This window comes from Saccoglossus kowalevskii, chromosome 6 (genome assembly GCF_978046115.1).
Source record: "Saccoglossus kowalevskii chromosome 6, keSacKowa6.1, whole genome shotgun sequence".
NCBI classification, from domain to species: domain Eukaryota; kingdom Metazoa; phylum Hemichordata; class Enteropneusta; family Harrimaniidae; genus Saccoglossus; species Saccoglossus kowalevskii.
In genome coordinates, this window is record NC_140646.1 from 22,326,218 (window position 1) to 22,345,603 (window position 19,386).

The 19,386-nt window shown below is 33.2% G+C and overlaps 1 protein-coding gene across 2 annotated transcripts; it reads left to right on the forward strand.

The window, feature by feature from the left end:
* The first annotated feature begins 99 nt into the window (after positions 1 to 99).
* LOC100378711 (putative tubulin polyglutamylase TTLL9) lies at positions 100 to 19,193 on the forward strand. Of its 2 annotated transcripts, none has more exons than XM_006814248.3 (13): positions 100 to 269; positions 3,101 to 3,141; positions 3,460 to 3,543; positions 4,584 to 4,695; positions 5,992 to 6,111; positions 8,065 to 8,208; positions 9,762 to 9,902; positions 12,180 to 12,267; positions 12,854 to 12,975; positions 14,303 to 14,436; positions 16,714 to 16,827; positions 17,095 to 17,219; positions 17,867 to 19,193. In XM_006814248.3, exons 1-13 carry the CDS (start codon positions 252 to 254, stop codon positions 17,935 to 17,937), a joined length of 1,314 nt encoding a protein of 437 aa, XP_006814311.1. In that variant the 5' UTR covers positions 100 to 251; the 3' UTR covers positions 17,938 to 19,193. The 2 variants fall into 2 exon arrangements, with proteins under 2 accessions (XP_006814311.1, XP_085356323.1); XM_085500197.1 differs by having other exon boundaries at positions 8,065 to 8,199.
* The last annotated feature ends 193 nt before the right edge of the window (positions 19,194 to 19,386 follow it).

The following is a 19,386-nucleotide window of genomic DNA, read 5'->3' on the forward strand; positions in this document are numbered from 1 at the left end:
AATGTTAACATCTTTAACAGAAATACCTTCTCACGAACGTATTAATGATTCTTAAGTTTACGTCGCGTACCCTTTCAAAAATCGATCACCGATACTTTAATTACTGGAGTAAACAAGCAACAAACATCAGGATTGCTCTGTCACGGATGGACTTCTACTGACAACAAACAATTGGTTGCCAAGGTTTCCTGCTTTCGTAGGAGTTACAAACCTTCTACTTTCATCACTTTATTGTCACCAAGACAGACGTGATGTACAAAAATAGTAAAGTGAGTATCTTTACTTAAAAAAATACTGTATATTCGTTGACAAATCTTTGAAATGAGCTCATTAACGACTCGAGGGAGTACGAAACTGCTCAAACCGGCGGAAGAAAATCGTAATCCCACTGGTCGAATAACAATATTAAAGATTGAAGATTGAAAGGCTGAAAATGAATGGTTCGAGCATGCTAACACTAAACCTCAGAAAAGTAAAGTATGTTTGAGAATAAACATCTTAATAACATGCAATACTCAACTGTTGGTGCGGATGTGTTTGGGTTGTCTATGGTAAACAATTTAAATTATGGTGAGCAAAATTGGCTAACCAACTCTGATAAGAAATACCAACCAACTGCAAAATGTGATTATAAGTCTATTTGATGTGTAAGACCACTGCAGTAACTTGAGGACTGAAAATCCTAAAATAAATCATTCAGTATTACATGTGTTTATTATTATTTTTTTCTTGATTTATCAACTGCAGCTTGTCCAAACAAAACATAATTTGTGATATTCGACCACTGTAAAATCAATCTTAACTTAAATTGAAAACAGTAATAATTATATATGGCATCTGTGTATTTAGTTCCAAAACCGTATGATTCCACCAGTTTTTTGCTTGAATTTCAGTACAGAAATCATAGGAAAAGTAATAATCTGGGAGACTTGTGTAGTACATTTATTATTTTTACATTTCAAGGCAAGACATGGATTGGTCGTTAAAGAGGATGATGTGTCAATCACATGGCGATCAAGTTTCACTAATTCAGTTTTTGTCTGGATGAGTAGAGATAACAAATTTGAAAAATAATAAATAATACTGATTGATTTATTTAGATTTTCACCCACAAGTGACTGTGTGTATGATGGGCATAGGGCATGAAAGATGTGATAAAGTAGTATTATAAACATCGTTAATGGAATGACTCACACAGTCAAATCAAAAATTAAAACAAGTCATTGTCAATGACACGTCCCCGTTCCGTTCATATTTGAGTGACATATACATTCAAAGCAGATCATGACCGAAATGCACCTGCATATGTACAACACATTGTGCTAAATCTGAACAAAATCCATCCATGCATGACTGAGATCCGGTTCTGGAATTGTGAAAATATGTGATTTTGATGCATTTTCAGCCTTAAAATGGCCATCATTCCGCTATTGTTAAGCAGATCATGAAACAAATGCACATATCTATTTGTGACATGATGTACCATGTGTGTGTGAAGTTTGAACTTGATCAATCCAGACATGTCTTGGATACGGATCCAGAACTGAATTCTTTAACAAAATGGCCGCCAGTCGGCCATTTCGAATTTGATCCGTAAAAAAAAAAAGACGTGCATCAAGGTCCTATTATGTTTAATGTATGTACCAAATTTGAACAAAATCCATCCATGCATAACTGAGATACGGGTCCGGAATGGTGAAAATGTGCGATTTCAATGCATTTTCGGCCTTAAAGCGGCCCCCATTTGGCTATCGTTAATGAGATCATGAAACAAATGCACATACATATTTGTGACATGATGTACCTTGTGTGTGTGAAGTTTGAACTTGATCAATCCAGACATGTCTCGGATACGGATCCAGAACTGAATTCTTTAAAACAAAATGGCCGCCAGTCGGCTATTTTGAACTTGATCCGAAAAAAAAATGACGTGCATCAAGGTCCTATTATGTTTAATGTATGTACCAAATTTGAATGAAATCCGTCCATGCATAACTGAGATCCGGGTCCGGAATGGTGAAAATGTGCGATTTCAATGCATTTTCGGCCTTAAAGCGACCGCCATTTGGCTATCGTTAATGAGATCATGAAACAAATGCACATACATATTTGTGACATGATGTACCTTGTGTGTGTGAAGTTTGAACTCGATCAATCCAAGCATGTCTCAGATACGGATCCAGAACTGAATTCTGTAAAACAAAATGGCCGCCAGTCGGCCATTTCGAACCCGATCCAAAAAAAAAATGACGTGCATCAAGGTCCTATTATGTTTAATGTATGTACCAAATTTGAACAAAATCCGTCCATGCATAACTGAGATCCGGGTCCGGAATGGTGAAAATGTGCGATTTTGATGCATTTTTGGCCTTAAAATGGCCGCTATTCGGCTATCGTTAATGAGATCATGAAACAAATGCACATACATATTTGTGACATGATGTACCTTGTGTGTGTGAAGTTTGAACTTGATCAATCCAGACATGTCTCGGATACGGATCCAGAACTGAATTCTTTAAAACAAAATGGCTGCCAGTCGGCCATTTCGAACCCGATCCAAAAAAAAAAAATGACGTGCATCAAGGTCCTATTATGTTTAATGTATGTACCAAATTTGAACAAAATCCGTCCATGCATAACTGAGATCCGGGTCCGGAATGGTGAAAATGTGCGATTTTGATGCATTTTCGGCCTTAAAATGGCCGCTATTCGGCTATCGTTAATCGGATCATGAAAAAAATGCATGTGCATATGTCCCATATAAGGTGTGATGTATGAGTGAAGTTTGAACTTAATCGGTCCATGCATGTTCAAGATACAGGTGATCACGGACGCACGGACGCACACAGGGCAAAACATAAGTCCCCGTTTTCGGACTGCGTCCGAACGGGGACTAACAAGGAGAAAATGTTACTTGGTGTGGGTTCTCTACAGTGTAATTTTTAATAATTCATAACCATGATTGCATAATTTTGGCATCTGTAAAAATTGTCTTCATCAAATCCAAAAAGAAAATGTAACTGCACATGAAAATAGGGGGTAGAACTATGTGGAAAACATAATAAAATCACTGCATTTTACTGCACCTTTTATTTTGTAGAATCCACTTTACTCAAGACCTGATCGAAAAAGGGGCATTGGGTAAGAACCTATTTGTCAACTTGAATTCTAAACAAGAACTAGTATAGTATCATGTATTACGTAATTGTGCTTCTATTGTGAGACTACTCTGCACCTGTATTCTATACCATTTCAAATAATACACAACAGAATTCCAGACATTAATTAAAAAAAAACGTTAACTGTATATCAGTTTTGACAGAGATGGAAACCTTGAACAGCACCAAGAAAATATTGACAGGAAGATAGAAAAGAGTGATTTTTTGATAAAAGCATTATTTCATGAAATATTTTATGTGTTAAAATGTAATAGTTTGTTTTCCTATTTGATCTTCACAGTGATAGGGTGATACGGTTCAAGTGTGGACTTCAGAATACTATTTATGATGTGCTTAAGGCCAAAGGATGGCAAGAAGTTCGAGAGTAAGATATTATTTCTCTGGAAGTTTCAAATGATTTAGGATAATAATACCATGTGTTCAATTTTTTCTCTAGACATTTTTGTGATTAAGTGACTTAACCCATGATAGCATTGAATGTTTAATTCAGCTTTTGTCACTTTTCACAAAATAATTTTTGAATATTTTACAAAGAACATAAAAACACACAAAATGTATTGATGGGGAAAATTGTAGAATTTCAGTATCTCAATGAAATTCCTGGCATGTCATTAGTAGTGCATTTTTTGTTTATAGAAAACCGTAAAGTATGAACCACTGAAAATTCATATTTGACTTTCTTATTTTGTGAGAAAAATAAACATTTTTATATTGATTATCTGGGAACAACAATAGATTTTAATATATATTGATGTTGCTTATGAGTCATCAATATTGAAAAGTAATGCCTACTTTTTGACCTTCCCGAATTGTAAAAGGTCCAACCCTAAATAGAAAACAAGTGCTCACCATTGAAAGTTGAATAGCAACAAACCACTGTATCTTATAATGAATTGATTTTTAATTAAATAAGTTTCTGTAATTTGGCAATGCATATATTTCCAGCAAGCCTGTGATAGAGAATCTTGTGAATAACAGGGAATGTTATTTTTGAGTCAATAACTTGCTGCCTTAATACATCTGAGACTTTCCGGAAGGTAGAATGTGTCAGTCTGTCAGAGTGTCATCTGCCTATTGGCCAATTCAAGCCTTGTAAATACATTGTACAAACAGACAAATATTAGAACATAAAACAGAAGATTCAAACTCATGATCATGGCAATCACCTTGATACTGCAGCCAGACACGCTACTTACCATGCCACATTCACAATATAATTACATTTCTGTCTAAAATGAATTGTTAAGTTTTAACTACGGTGTAATAAAATTATTATTATAATCCACTAAAAACAAACGATAGTACACAACATGTCCTTATGTGTTCCACTACATCCAAGCTTTACTATTTCCCTGGCAGCTATCATAATGAACATTTGAACATTGGTATCTCTTTACATTGCAGTGAAGGTGATTGGGATTTTTTTTGGGCAGATGTGGGATGGATGAGAGAATATTTTGACCATTGCTATCTAGAAGAACATGTCAAAATAAATCATTTTAGGAATCACTATGAGGTAAGAATTTCAGACAAATGTGAACTTAAAAAAAAGGGAACTTTCAATACTATACATGTAAGTGGAGGCTTGACCTTTGCACCACCAGTTTCCTTTTTTTTTCGCAAATAGTCTTGTTTATAGTCTGCACTTTCCTGAACAGAAGATTGGAACAAAAATAGCCAAAATATTTGAGTAAAAACTTAAAATTGACTTAAATTATGTTTGCTGGCTCCGAAATTAAGATACATTTCAGTTGTCTTGATTTGTTGTTTTGATGAAAATTGAGTTTACATTCTGAAATTAGTTTTCGTAAAGATATTCAAAAAATCAACAATAAGGATGTGTCTTTGGTTTTATGTAGCACTAGTGTTTAGTAGATGATCATATCCTATCAAGAAAGAATTGTACCAGTATATTATATTCAACTAGTGTTAACTTGATTTGTCTTCAAATGTACCAATATATCAGTAGCATTGACCAACTCATCTTTTCATCATGACTTATGACTGATTGATTTGCATATGTATATTGGGTGATTTACATGTTTGTATGTGATAAACTTCATTACGAATATATCGGTAGCTTTGACCAACTCATCTTTTCATCATGACTTATGACTGATTGATTTGCATATGTATATTGGGTGATTTACATGTTTGTATGTGATAAACTTCATTACAATTGAACATGAACTTACTTTGACACTTTGTGATAAACTTTTAGTATGTCATAACCTTCCTGATACAAACAGGAACAGCACATTCTGCAAAAATTAAACCAAGTGAATATTTCTTCAAATTTGTACTTTTGGGTTTATTAATTATTTTTGAAAACCCCGCTTTGAATAATGGTTTGAAATCAATATGAGAATGCTAATGCTTATGGTACATACATTTTACCACAGAAACTACATTCCATGTTTGGGATTACATAACAGGGCTGTGTCACCATCTTCATATTATAATGACATTATGGCAAATTAATGTGTTCTTCTGTTGAAGCTCCTTCAGAACAGTAACATGGTATTGCATATCATGTGTGTTCTCATGTTGATTTCTGCTCAGTGATGAACTTGCTTTGAAATATATTCCACATTGAATAATAATTTTTCATAAATGCAAAACAAATATTCAGAATTCAGAAACATGTTAGTTTCATTGCAGACTAACTGTTACACAAGATAGCTGTATAAATGCATATAAATATAGATATTCTTTGCTCATTATGAATTATTTTCATTTCTATTAAAGTAACTCTTTAAACACAGGGAGGAATTAACTGTTCGAATTGAACATTTATTAATCCTTTTTCCAGCTCACAAGAAAAAACTTGATGGTGAAGAACTTGAAAAGATTTCGAAAGCAGCTGGAGAGAGAAAGTGGGAAGCTGGAAGCATCAAAGTGTGATTTTTTTCCAACTTCCTTTGAGCTTCCTGTAAGTATATATTATGTAGACATTTTCTTAAAATGCAAAGGACTACATGTTATCTGAACTAAACATTCTATAGTTCTAATGATCTTACTAGAGCTCAAATTCATGGAGACAATTGATGCTCTACCTGAATGCCCTTCTTTACTTCATTCAATCCAAGGCATTTTTAGAAATTTTGGTCTTGAAATTGGGTTCCCTCGAGTACCAGAGTTCAAGTCAGGGTATTTTTCTGCTTTCTACTGATCTTTGCAGTTTGTTTGACTCCGTTTTGAATGCTCATTTATCCTGCCAAAATGTTGGTGCAACATTTCGTAAATTTATTAGTACTTAATTGTTTCTTTAATTTAATTGTTTGAGCAGATGGACGTAATTTTCCATTACTATAAAATCAGGTCTTCATTACACATTGTCTGTTGACTTTTGTTTCCCCACTGATTTTGATATTTTTTTGGAGCTTTCAGTAGGCAAGGTATCAAAATTGATAGTGACAATAATTATCTTTGGTTTTTCTTTATGTACTTTTTAAAAAAAAACACCTTAATACACCTGTTTATACATTGCCAATTTATTACAGGCGACATTTGGACTCAAGTATTGAATAATTGGGACCGATTTCTGTCATTTTAATTACATGCCAGGAGACTCAGCAGTTGCTTTTGGGTGATGCAAAATTGTGAACTACCGATACATTTGTCTATTTACTAATCAATGTATGGTATATACCATGCTAGGCAAATTGGGATGATTTCAACTTTTTGTGAATTTAATAAATGTGGTAAATGTTTTAAAGATAGAAAAACATATTGCTAATTGTAGAAATTTGGTAAAATGAAAAAATTTCCATTAAAATGAATAGTGCGATAAATAATAATTTGATTTTATAATTGCAAACTGATTTACATACTCTTACCGATACTCTGGTTTGTTTATACATGTACGTCGTTATTTTTGTGTTTCATGTCAAATGTGTTTTGGTTTTGATTAACTGAATAAAAAAAAAACTTTGTTTAATAGATCAAATGCAATATGACAGCAAGTCTTGCCTATTGTTCATGATCTATCGGTAGTAGCATTCAACTATGTTTGACCCCCAAGGTTTTCCTATTTGGTTAAGACTGACATCTGATGACTGAACTCATAGTCTCTTCCTATTAAATATTACAGATACACAATGTACATTTCACGCATCAGGAAGTTGAAATTATAAGTCTTCCTGATAATGTTCAAAGAATAGCCACAAGGGACAAACAAAAATGATGTTATAATGATACATGGATTATTCGCGGATATAATTAATTGACAGTTTTGACAGTAATCAGGATATCCTAGTGAAAAAACAGAACAGTTTCCTTGTATTTATGATGCTCTACTTCCACACCACAAACTGCTAGTAGTTTCCTCAAAATAAATAAAAATTATAAGTGATTGTGTGTGCATTAGCTGTTCTTTGATGTTTGCTTTGATCTATTGCACTGCTACTGTAAAACCATTTATTTTTCCCTGGCATTTAGTTTCACTATACTTATATTGTGAACATATTCACTGGGTTTGGGTTTGCCAGTGAAACTTACCAGTGAAACAATACTATTTTTGTTTATACATTTTCACGTAGATATATTTTGCTGATTTTACTTATCTGCAATAATAGCAAAACTGAAACCCAATAATTTATTTATAGCATTTACAGTATCCTTTTTTAAAATGATGGAGAGAAATAGGATGTCAATAATTTTATGTGAAAGAAAATTTATCAAGCAGGCAGGTATCCATGGTCCATTTGTGGTGACCAACAATTTTCCAGTTGGCCACCAACAGTTTGAGCTTGGTTGCCATTGCTAATAAAATTAAATTTTGAAAGCTGCTGTTGTCGATGGTTGTTCGGGTCATTGTGGATGCCATATCACATGCATGTGTTAAATTTGACAGTAAATCAATTCCCACCTTATCTCTTCACAGTCTGAATATCACATATTTGTTGAGGAATTCAAGAGGAACCCGGGCACCATATGGATTATGAAACCCGTCGCAAAATCTCAAGGCAAAGGCATTTTTCTTTTCAGGAAACTTAAAGATATAACTGATTGGAAAAAGGTAGTAAAGGTGTGTGGTGTGGCAATGCAGTGAACTGTCTGCTTGAATTGCCTTTCAATGCTTTTTTTAACTTTTGCTTTTTATTAATATTTCTCAGATTACTAAAAAAAAAAATACTGTTCTCAGCATTGCCTTGTATGGTGGCTGGCTGGCCACATGGTGTTGTATGGTTTGAGCATGCTGCATGGGTATTTGTTGGCTTTTTTTAATATTATTTACAGGTAATTAAGTAATTAACAAGCTCAGTGCTAACGATCCTGAATTAAAGTAGAATTAGTCTGCTCAGAAATGAAAATATACTGGCCCAGAATTTGTCTTTATTTGTACTCTAGCTGAGGCGATATAAGGGTATTAGCATAAAAAAATTGAAGTCAAGACAATATTGAGTATAAATACAGTATATTGAAATTATTAGCAGACTTTTTATTCATCAAATTGTTATCATCAGTCTCTATGACAAAGGGGTATTTCTTCATATCTCACATTTTTGCATCCATTGCATGAGAAACAGTATATCTTGAACTGAAGGGTCCTTTTTCAGTCGTGAAATATTTTCAAAATTAAATGACACTTTTATGAAAACTGTTTTCACTTCTTAGATAATTTTCTGATTCAGTATCTAACAGTAGAATGGTATTGATAACACCCCAGTAGTGAGAACTAATTTAAATGAAAAATATTGTCAAGTGTTTTTGTACCTATGATGAGTAGACTACTACATTATGATCAGGATGCATCATCTGTTAATCACCATAACAACAACCATAATAAAACATCACCCTCCTGTTACTTACCCCCCCCCCCTTCCTCTTTTTCATGTCAGTTAAAATAACCCAAATGCGCCTAACAATGAATTATTTATAAATGTGGATAAAATGATGGGTATACTAATATGCATGCTTGTGTGTGATATGCATGATTTGGGTTTGGTTGAAACTTTTGCATTTACTTTACTGTATTTTATTGAAATTCTTATGACAGGTTGCTAAAAAGAAACGTCTCCTGGGTGTAACTTACCACTAAAACTGTTCCTTTTAAGAACTAAAATGCTATAACTGGATCCTTGCCAAGATGTATTGTGTTTATACTGTAGACAATTCAATATACGATCATGGTTAAATCTTATCCCAATTTCCTCAAAAAAAATAGATTAGGCGAGTGGCATGTCAGTTTGAATCAATGGCAGATTTTGTACATTTACATTTTTTACTCCCAAACTGAGAAATACAGAAAATGGTGATAATTAAATGCACCAATCCAGCAATTTGAGCCAGTGTTGCCTAACGTTGTTTTTTTGTAAAAAACATGACGAGGAAATAAGTGAATCCTGGATGGAGCTTCCAGTCCTCTTCAGATGATACCGGTAGTCAACATACGTTTCAGAATTTTACCCCAAATGCTTTGTTTCTAGTGAGAATGGAAGTACTAACAACTGTAATTAGTGTCATCATTTTAGTTCTGAATATACCTGAATCTCGTAGCTTCGAAATGAATGCAGGCATGCGCTGTTGTAGATTTGTGTAACAAGCAGGTACATACCCTGCCTTTATTATGTTTTATAGAATGATACGTACACAAGACGAGATGACAAGCAAGAGGAGAAAGAAGCCCCCGAAACGTACATCGTACAGCGATATTTAGACAGGCCTTATCTAATTGGTGGAAAGAAGTTTGATATCCGAGTTTACGTCATGGTTACTTCTGTAGGTATATGTTTGTTAGAACAGCTATGATTGCGAAAATAGCATAAACTTACACTACAAGTACAAAACTCATTCTACTGACTTCAAACTTTAGAACTGTTAAGTGTTGGTTACAACATTACTGAAAACTAAAAGTAGAAGATCTCAGGAAGTGTCTACTGAATGAGGTACACTGTTGATTGGTTATTACATGCCTCAGTACATTCATTATACTATTTTTTACATATGTTAAGCAGGCTTGCTATCTATAGCATTTATTGTATAGTGGTTGTATTAGATCTGGTATGCTGAATGATACTGTGGGGTGTTGCAGGAAAATTGTCTTCTACAAAAACAAGAGCATTCTTACATGCATAACTAAAGGAGATATGTACATGTGCGTAAAAGTGAAATGCAAATCCCTTACAGCATATTCATACGAGTAGTTAGCAAACTCTTTAGAAAAGCTCTTATGAATATTGCAATACAGAAAATGATCTAATGTTATGAATATGATTTGTTACATTTTGTGACAATCTTCCCCTGGTGCCTCCTGATTTTGGACTACTGTGGAATACTTTATTTTCGCTGAAAAGGCCTTTTGGTCATTTTTTATGGAATTTATTTTCACTGATTTTTGATGAGTTTAATGTGAAATATAGGGAAAAAAGTATATTCGCTGGATTTTATTTTCACGGAATCATCCCTTCAGCAAAAATACATTTCAAGCGAAAATAAAGTATTCTACAGTATTTAAATTTTGTCTAGATACATACTATAGCTAAGTTTTCATATTGCAACATTGTTGTGACTATACAAAGGGAGTTTCGTAAAAAATCTTATTTACAGTTGTTTCAACCGTCTGGGTAAAGTTGAAGGGGTTATTGGAACAAAGTACTATCCCAGGGAAGTTGCAAGTTATCTGTACGAAACTTGTTTGTACTCGCTGTAAATTTCCTATTTCCTTGACATTTCTTACCTGATACTTTACATATACTGTGGAATACTTTATTTTCACTTGGAATTAATTTTCGCTATTTTCGCTGAAGGAATGATTCAGTGAAAATAAAATCTAGTGAATATACCTTTTCCCTATATTTTACATTCAACTTGTCAAAAATCAGTGAAAATAAATTCCATACAAAACACCAAAAATGTCTTTTCAGCGAAAATTAAATCCAGCTAAAGTAAAGTATTTTACAGTATGTTGTTTTCTGGGCGGATGAAAAACAACTACCCAGTAATAAGTTGCAAGCTAGTACAACAAAAAATGGATCCTGGAAAAGTTCATGCATTGGTTTCAAAAAGAAAATATTTCTTCATATCGAAATACAAATTTTTGGTTTGAGGGAGAAATAATTGACCTTATACATGTGGCATACTTTGGCATCATTTCTCACAAAACATGCTACCTCATTGTCAGGTTTCTTAAATTAAGATGGGCTATAGATCAAGACTGAATACTGATCCATATACAAGTCTAGTTATATGGCAAAATATAACTAATATTAATATTATGTTTAAAAAGTGTTTGTCTCTGTTTATCATGTTTGTTTTTTGGCATTCAATCAAAAGACTCATCATTTCTATAACAATGTACTCCATGGGATGGTGAGTCATAGCCTCTTTTCTTAATTCCTGGTCCCTGGCATTGCCTTCAACTCCTGTGAAAAGTGGCCGCATTAATTCTCGACCATGACCTTATGTCACCAATTTTTTTTCTCTGCCATGAAAACAAATTTAATTTTTTTTGTTATTAATGCGATTAATCTCGACTTAATAACCAAAGATGTCTGGAAGGCGTGTGATGCTGATAAGACAGAAACTATATACATTTATCTACTAGACTTTGTAAAGCGGTATTTATGCTTGTATGACATTTTATGGTTGTCATAATTGTAATTTTTGTATTTCAAGCAGCCCTACCTTTTTTGTTTGTTTAGGGCGTACTCATTGGAAGGAAATCAACAACAAAATAGATTTACCCTGATGATTACACTAGATTTGTTTAGGGCGTAGTCATTGGAAGGAAATCAACAACAAAATACGATTACCCTGATGATTACACTGCATTAGCTTAAAAAAAAAGTCAGTCAACATTCTCTCTGTTTGCCCTCCAGAGGGCATTGACACAAATAAGTGAGCACTTTTTCAAATGATGTACTGAGCAAATAGAATTGTTTTCAGCTTTTTGTAAATTCTCATTACTCATCGCAAACAATTCTTCATTTTTGCTAACTTAATTAGGACATTATGCGATAATACTGCTATTATTATGGTACATTTTTTTTATTACAGTATATCCCATTGAAGGCTTGGATTTATAGAAGTGGATTCGCCAGGTTTTCGAATTCTAGATTCTCGCTAGATTCTATCGACGATACCTGTATCCTTTTTTTACCACCATGTGAAGAATACTGAAAAGTTACAAACTGTATATGTAACTATTGATGAGATTTGAATTCAACAGGCTCTGAGGATTTGGTTCTTTTTAATATCGATTGAACAATGGCATGATTTTTTGTTTTATTTTAAAAATCAATGATTACTAGTATCCATTACAATAAAGAATGATTCATTCATAGTTGTTCAGTCATGAATTTTTTTTTTTTTTTTTTCAGTCATAAATTGGTCCTTTGGTCAAAGAAATGTTTTTTTTTTGATAATTAACCACAGTATTATGATCCTTCTTAGCAATATCTTTTCAAAATATACTCGTCGTTGCGTTTATTGTGAGTTTGATAGCGTCAATGCACCATGTGAATAATTGGTGTTATTTGGTCTGAAAATATTATATCACTATGATAAACACATACCATTGCACAATTTGTTTTAGCATATTATTTTTAAATACTAATGAGCAGTAATATTTCACGCTAAATGTCGCAACCACCAGTATGGATGATAAGTACTGTCACCACGAGTGTCAAATTACAATGATGTATTTTCCATTAACCTAGTCGTTTTACTAGACATACACTTAACGAATGTCGCTGTCCAGAAAACTGCCCCAGATTACGATCCCGAAAAAGGCTGCAAATGGTCCATGCAACAACTGCGACAGTATCTGATAGCAAAGCATGGAATAGAAAATGTAGGTTGTGAAAATTTGTTGTTTCATTGAGTTCTGAAATGAGGAATTAAGACACCTAAACTGAATCCAAATTAAGGCAATGTTTTGTTGATGTTCTTAAATACATAGTTGCGTAATAAAAAAATAAGGTGTTAATTTTTACGACTTGAGTAGTTTTTTTTTTTTTACGGTTATAAATATGAATGTGTGTTTTTTGAATATTTGTTACTGATGAATACTTTTAGTGGTTGCTGGGCTATCTAACATGGCGCAATAACTGTTCCACGTCACATTCGTCTTTGGTGGTATTTTTGAAAACGGCAGTCATAATATTTTAAAACAGTAAACAATTTAAAACTGGTAGTGAAAATTTTTTTTTCAAAAAAGTTAGAACAGCTGAATTTAGCAAACGTTGTGTAAACTTAAAATTATGATTAATGTCTCTACTATTGTGATATGTATGGTACTCAACATATATTTCAATTGCCAATGTAAAAGAAAGAGTTGTTTTAACAAAAAATTCCTTTATTTATAGTTATTTTGTAAAAACTAGAAATTTTCAATAAAAAGCTGACAAGTTTGTAGAAATTTAGCCGGTCAAATCAAATTTTATATCTGTCTAAAATGTACAGGGCCTGTCTAAATTAGATTTTTTTGTTGATTATTTATTATTTTGTTAGTTATTTTGTGATTTACTGGTAATTTTCACTCAAAATTAGACAGGTTTGTAGAAATTTTGCTTTTCAAATGAAATTTTGTAACTTTCTAAAATGTAGAGGGCCTGTCTAAGATAACAAGTAGAAAGGTGGCTAGCTAAAAGCCAGCTTTCGATTGTTGTTCTTTTTCATTTACCACAAAAAAAAAAAAACTTTTTAAATTGTTTAATTTCGTTCTTGGAAACATGATTCTGCTATCTCTGCTATCCAAAATGAGATGTAAAATGCCTTGTCTCGTAACCTTTTCAACCAAAACTATAAATGTGGCTAGTACTGTAAAGGAGTTAATTATTCACTGGGTTTTAATTTAGCTTATTTCGCTGACTGGAAAATGCGCTAAATTAAAACCCAGGGAATATGTACAATTTTGCATTGAATACATTATCTAAATGATAAAACCGTGAATTTAAAACCCACTGAGTATGCCTGAAATGGTAAATCAGCAAAATTTAAACCCAGTGAAAATTAGTAACTTTACAGTACTTAATACTTGTCAGTTAGATATATCATAAGAATATACAGCTGTTTGAATGATTATTACTATTGCATAAAACGTTTTCCTCTCCCTCCCCCTATCACTTGTGTATTCAGTGTATGTTTACTGATGCTATCATCCATCCTCATCATCACAGGTGGAGAATTTATTCCGATTAATGGATGATATATTCATCAAGAGCCTTCAGAGCGTACAGAAAATAATGATCAATGATAAACACTGCTTTGAACTGTATGGGTACGATATACTAATAGATCAAGATATCAAACCGTAAGTTTTTAAAAACATTTTAAACACAGGTTTCTCTTCTGCTTTGCTAGAAACATCTTCTCATCTTTTTTTGTTTATCTTTTCCTCCAAATAGTCATAGTCTGTTTTTTTTTGTTTTTTTTTCAAATATTATTTTTTATTCGTGTTTATCATGTGTTGGTCATGAGTGAGAATAAAACTTAGATGTAACTTACGAGATCCAAACGTGTTCTTTTGTAAAAAAAAAAATTCACCAAGAGTGGTAAAAATTTTGCTGATTCTGGAAAATCTTTGGTTACAGTCCACAAGTGGTTGTGTTTTGGCCTGGTTGATGTCCAAAGAGCACTTCTTGCCATTGTGATAGGAAGATAGTCACAAGGCCCTGTCATATAGTTTCCAACATGGAATATGGTTTCTGAGGCTAAATTCACTATATTCAACATTTGCACTTGTAATCTACACAAATAAATGTCAGTAAAGACAACATTGCTATTAAATTTAACTGTCATCTGACCCGATAATAAATGAAGTATAAAACACTTTTTACTCAATTATGTGAAACTTGTATCTGATTTCAGTATTGTAAACATGCAAAAAATGTATTCTGTACTGTGTATATACTACTGTATTATTTGAAGAGAGAATAGGATTGTCATGTAATTGTTACTGATAGTTTAAAGCAAGTGTTTCTGATATTGAAGAGGTGCTTGTACCGGGGTATGAGAGGAACTACAGCCGTGATAACCCCTCCCCCATCCCAGAGGTTTGGCAACCAAATTCTGTTTGTTGTTTTAGAAACTGACATAATCAGACTGAAACCAGTCGTTAATTAGAGTCAACGAAACTCAATTCTTGCATTGCTCAGAACGGACTAGTACCGACAAATTTAAGTGTGGCATATCTCCTAGGTAAGAGAGCTATGCCACAGTGTAAATATAGATGTTATCATACGTTCTGTCAGACTAAAGTATGATGAACTCACTCATTTAATTGGCTTGCCTCTCATTATTTTACAATTATGCTTGACAACACAAACAAGCAGTCTGTAGACTGATATAGCTCTACTGTTCACATTATAGTTTGACAGTTGAAATTAGCATTTTTTATCAAAAATAACAAAAATAATCACTAAAATTAGAAAATTAAACTTGTCGTTATGAATGAAAGAAAATATGTTAGAAGCTGAAGAAGGTGTCTGCATATAAAATATCAAAGCAATCAGACTAGCCGTTTTCAAGAATTCAAAAATAATACTTTTTACCAAAAATGACAAGTATAGAGATTTGAAGATATCAACACAAAATGAACAAATCTGAGAGAGGTTCTCCCAAGGTATATAGATACCAAGTATCAAAGCAAGGGAACTTGAAGTTTTCAAAAAAAGTACAAAAACATAAAGTTGATGCTGCAAGACGATGACGAACAATCAGTAATATAAACAGCTCTGCTCTGTCGACTAAGTAAAAAAAAAAACTAGTTTCAAATGTAAACTACCATAACTTTGTAAGAGACTGATTTTTGTAATTTTGTGACTCTTAAAGCCCTCAGTGACTTTTGCAAAATGTAGCTTTGCAGCACCGAGCAGCACTGGTGTTGAGGGACGGTGTTTGCAGACACTCTCAAATAGTGAAATAGCAAACAATTCATGAGCCAAAAATTGACAGGTTTACAGTATTGTCACATTTAATTTTGTTCTGCCATAAATCTAGGTGTACATGTAATATGTGAATACTGTATTTGCTCTTTTACAAGGGCATCTCCAATAGAAATATAATATTGATAATTTTACCAGTGTCATAAAGAACTATGAAAATTATGCCTTGTGAGATACTTTGATCGTTTGAACACCATCATTTCTGCACATTTTATGTTTAACATTAATGTTTAATTTTTGGACCAAATCATCATAATATCCCAACATAAAGATTTGATAACAAATATTTTTAAAAGAATAATAATTTGTGAAAAATGGCAATGCATGACATTAACATGCCAGGTTTAACCATACACAAATATCTAAGGTTAGGGTGAAGGAGTGCATTTTCCCTCATATTCTGCTTTCCAGATCCTCAATATTAGAAAGGGATCCTACTTTTAATACAAGAAAAGGTCCATTTGTAAAAATAAAATACACTATCAATTCCTGCTCATTTTCTCTATGAGACTCGCTACATGGAAATGAAAACACAATCCCTGGTGGGGAGGGGAAGTGAGAGGGGAGAGTAGCTGGATGGGTAAATGGGTAAATACACCTGTTTGATCTTACCATAACTTTTTTTTTCTCGTCTTAATTGATAGATGGCTAATAGAAGTGAATGCATCGCCATCTCTCACTGCCAGTAATGAGCAAGATTATAATCTGAAGCTTGGACTGTTAGAGGATGTGATCCATGTCTTAGATTTGGAAAACAAGTAAGGGGTGTACTTTATATGCTGATGTGTTTTAAGCAGTCAAGTTTAAATTCTACCCTAATGCATCATCACCAACACAAAGCATACATTTATATTTCAGTGGATGCTCTGCTATAATTCGCAACTTATTTGCGTTGATGTTGAATGCTTGTTTCGCTAGAAAAGAATCACAAAAAAACTCGTGCCCCTTTGAAAGAAGCGCAAGTTGGTGAGTGACTATCTTCCTGGTAAAATGGTTTAGAGTAATATTTTGTGTCTGTTCCATAGATTGACTGGTAAAGAGAAGAGAGTAGGTGGGTTTGATTTAATGTGGAATGATGGACCAGTGGTTGCAGATGAAGGCGGAGTAGATTGTATAAGTACACCTACGTATTCTACAAACACATTCCTAGGTAATTTGTGAATGTTGTCAAGAAAAAATATTTTTCTCGTTGAGGACAGATCAGGAAATGTATTTGTTAGTTTCTTTGTAAAAATAAAATGAAAAAAGGCACAATTATACAAATCTCCAGATTTCAGAGGGTTCATATGAATCCTTTCGAATCCACCAGCCAATGGAGCAGAAATTTGAAGAGGCAGAAAAAAAAATAATTAGATTTCAATAGAGGGCAGTATCATTTCTCCATAAATTGCCACCGAAGTGCACTAGATATGTAAACAAAAAGAATTGTGTACATTGACACTAGAGGGCAGCAGTATGATTCAAGCTAAATGTATCATAGTCTATAAATAGATACCGGTAATACACCTTTTGCAAAAGTCGCACCATACCCTCTGTTAGTGAATCGCTGTTGCAGTATAGATGGATGAAGACAATATTAATCTCATTAACAACTTTGTTTGGTTATACATAGTCATTTTATCATAGGATGACGGTTTCATTGGTAACGTTGTGAATGGCCTTTCAGTGACCCAGCAATGTTTCGTCATAAAGAGCATACATAATTAAAAAGGTGGATTGATTATTTGGATACCAAAAAAAACATCTCTATCATTTCGCAGCTCTACTATAAGTATGTTTTTTTAAAAATATTTTCAGGTTGTCATAACGACAGAAAAAAACAGCTGTATACTCAATTAAAACAAGTGCAAGCAACTAAAAAACCATGAGATGACAAGACTACATGTGATATAACCACTAGTGATGTAACTTGGACCTATTGTCGACTTGATAGTCACCTTACCCCTCCATCTTACAACCTTACCGTCCTGTGCTGTATTATCCCCATCCAGTATGAAAAGCTGTGGATTTGTTATGACATGTGCAATATGCAGGCATGTGGTGGAACCACAAAGTTTTTAAAAATTGTTCTATAAAAAATAACAGAATGAAAAGCCAGTAGATTTATTTCCACAGCACGTTGTGGTTTTCATTTCACCACATAAAATTAGTTACAGTAATTCTTTATCATGGACCTAAAGAGTATTTACTTAATTTAAATCTACACTGTGAAATTTGGGATTGCAATGTCTCTAAAAATGGGAATAGTAATAGACTTGCTTAGATATCAAGCCAACTCATTAAACTGTGATATACAATCTCTATTTCACTACTATTTGTTGTAGTTACAGACTATATGAATAGTTACATGGCAGTTGTATGCTTCAAAATTCATCAGAAAGCAGTGTATATTTGGTATTTCAATCATTTTAAATAAATTTATCCAGCCCGAATACATGCCCCTTATATAGTCTGTTATGTGGTAGTTTGTTGGCCTAGAACTGACATATGATAATTTGCCATATATTATTATTATTTATATTTTGTGTTTATGTATTACTCAACTCTGAAAACTATCCATCCAATGAGAAGCTCTTTTCAAGAAGTCCAAAAAATGTGTGTTGTTCAGTTTTAGAAATGTTGACATAATCCTTTTACTCCTCAGCGTTAGCAGCATGGGAAACAATATTTCAATAAAAGTGCAAGGATCACAGTGCATATGATGGCCCTATCTCATGCTTTAGTCCATCTATCAAGAACTATGTTTTATACTAACAGATGCATTACATTTTGTGACTCGTACGCCACTGAAATATGTCCATATGTGCATTCCTTTTATTGCAAGGAGTTACACATGCATCTACTTTTTTCACTGTATACAGTAATGATTTTTAAGCAATTTGTTGTTATTTATTTATTTTCAGTAATGTTATACTACAAAGTTTGTGTAAATGTATCCAATCACAGCAGCATTCGTCCAACAGTTTCCTTACAAAGTAAAATAAACTGTCCACACTAAAGCAATATAATGTTCTGTACATACATTTCACACATATTTCAGTCATATTCACAGCAATTTTCTGAGAGGATTTGTGTACATTTAGATTTTGTTTGTGAATAAAATGTTTGTTTTTTATATACATCACATATTGGTATTACTCTGCTGATGCATTTTGTCCTGTCTGTGGTGCGGAGGTCTGATCAATTTGGGTATGGTGTTAACAGTTCTGTATATTTCTCTAGATAATTATCCCCATAGCAGGACTCATGACTACATGTGTGGTACATCCAAAATGTGGCATTAAATATGGCAATAATTAAAAATGTTCAATGACAGC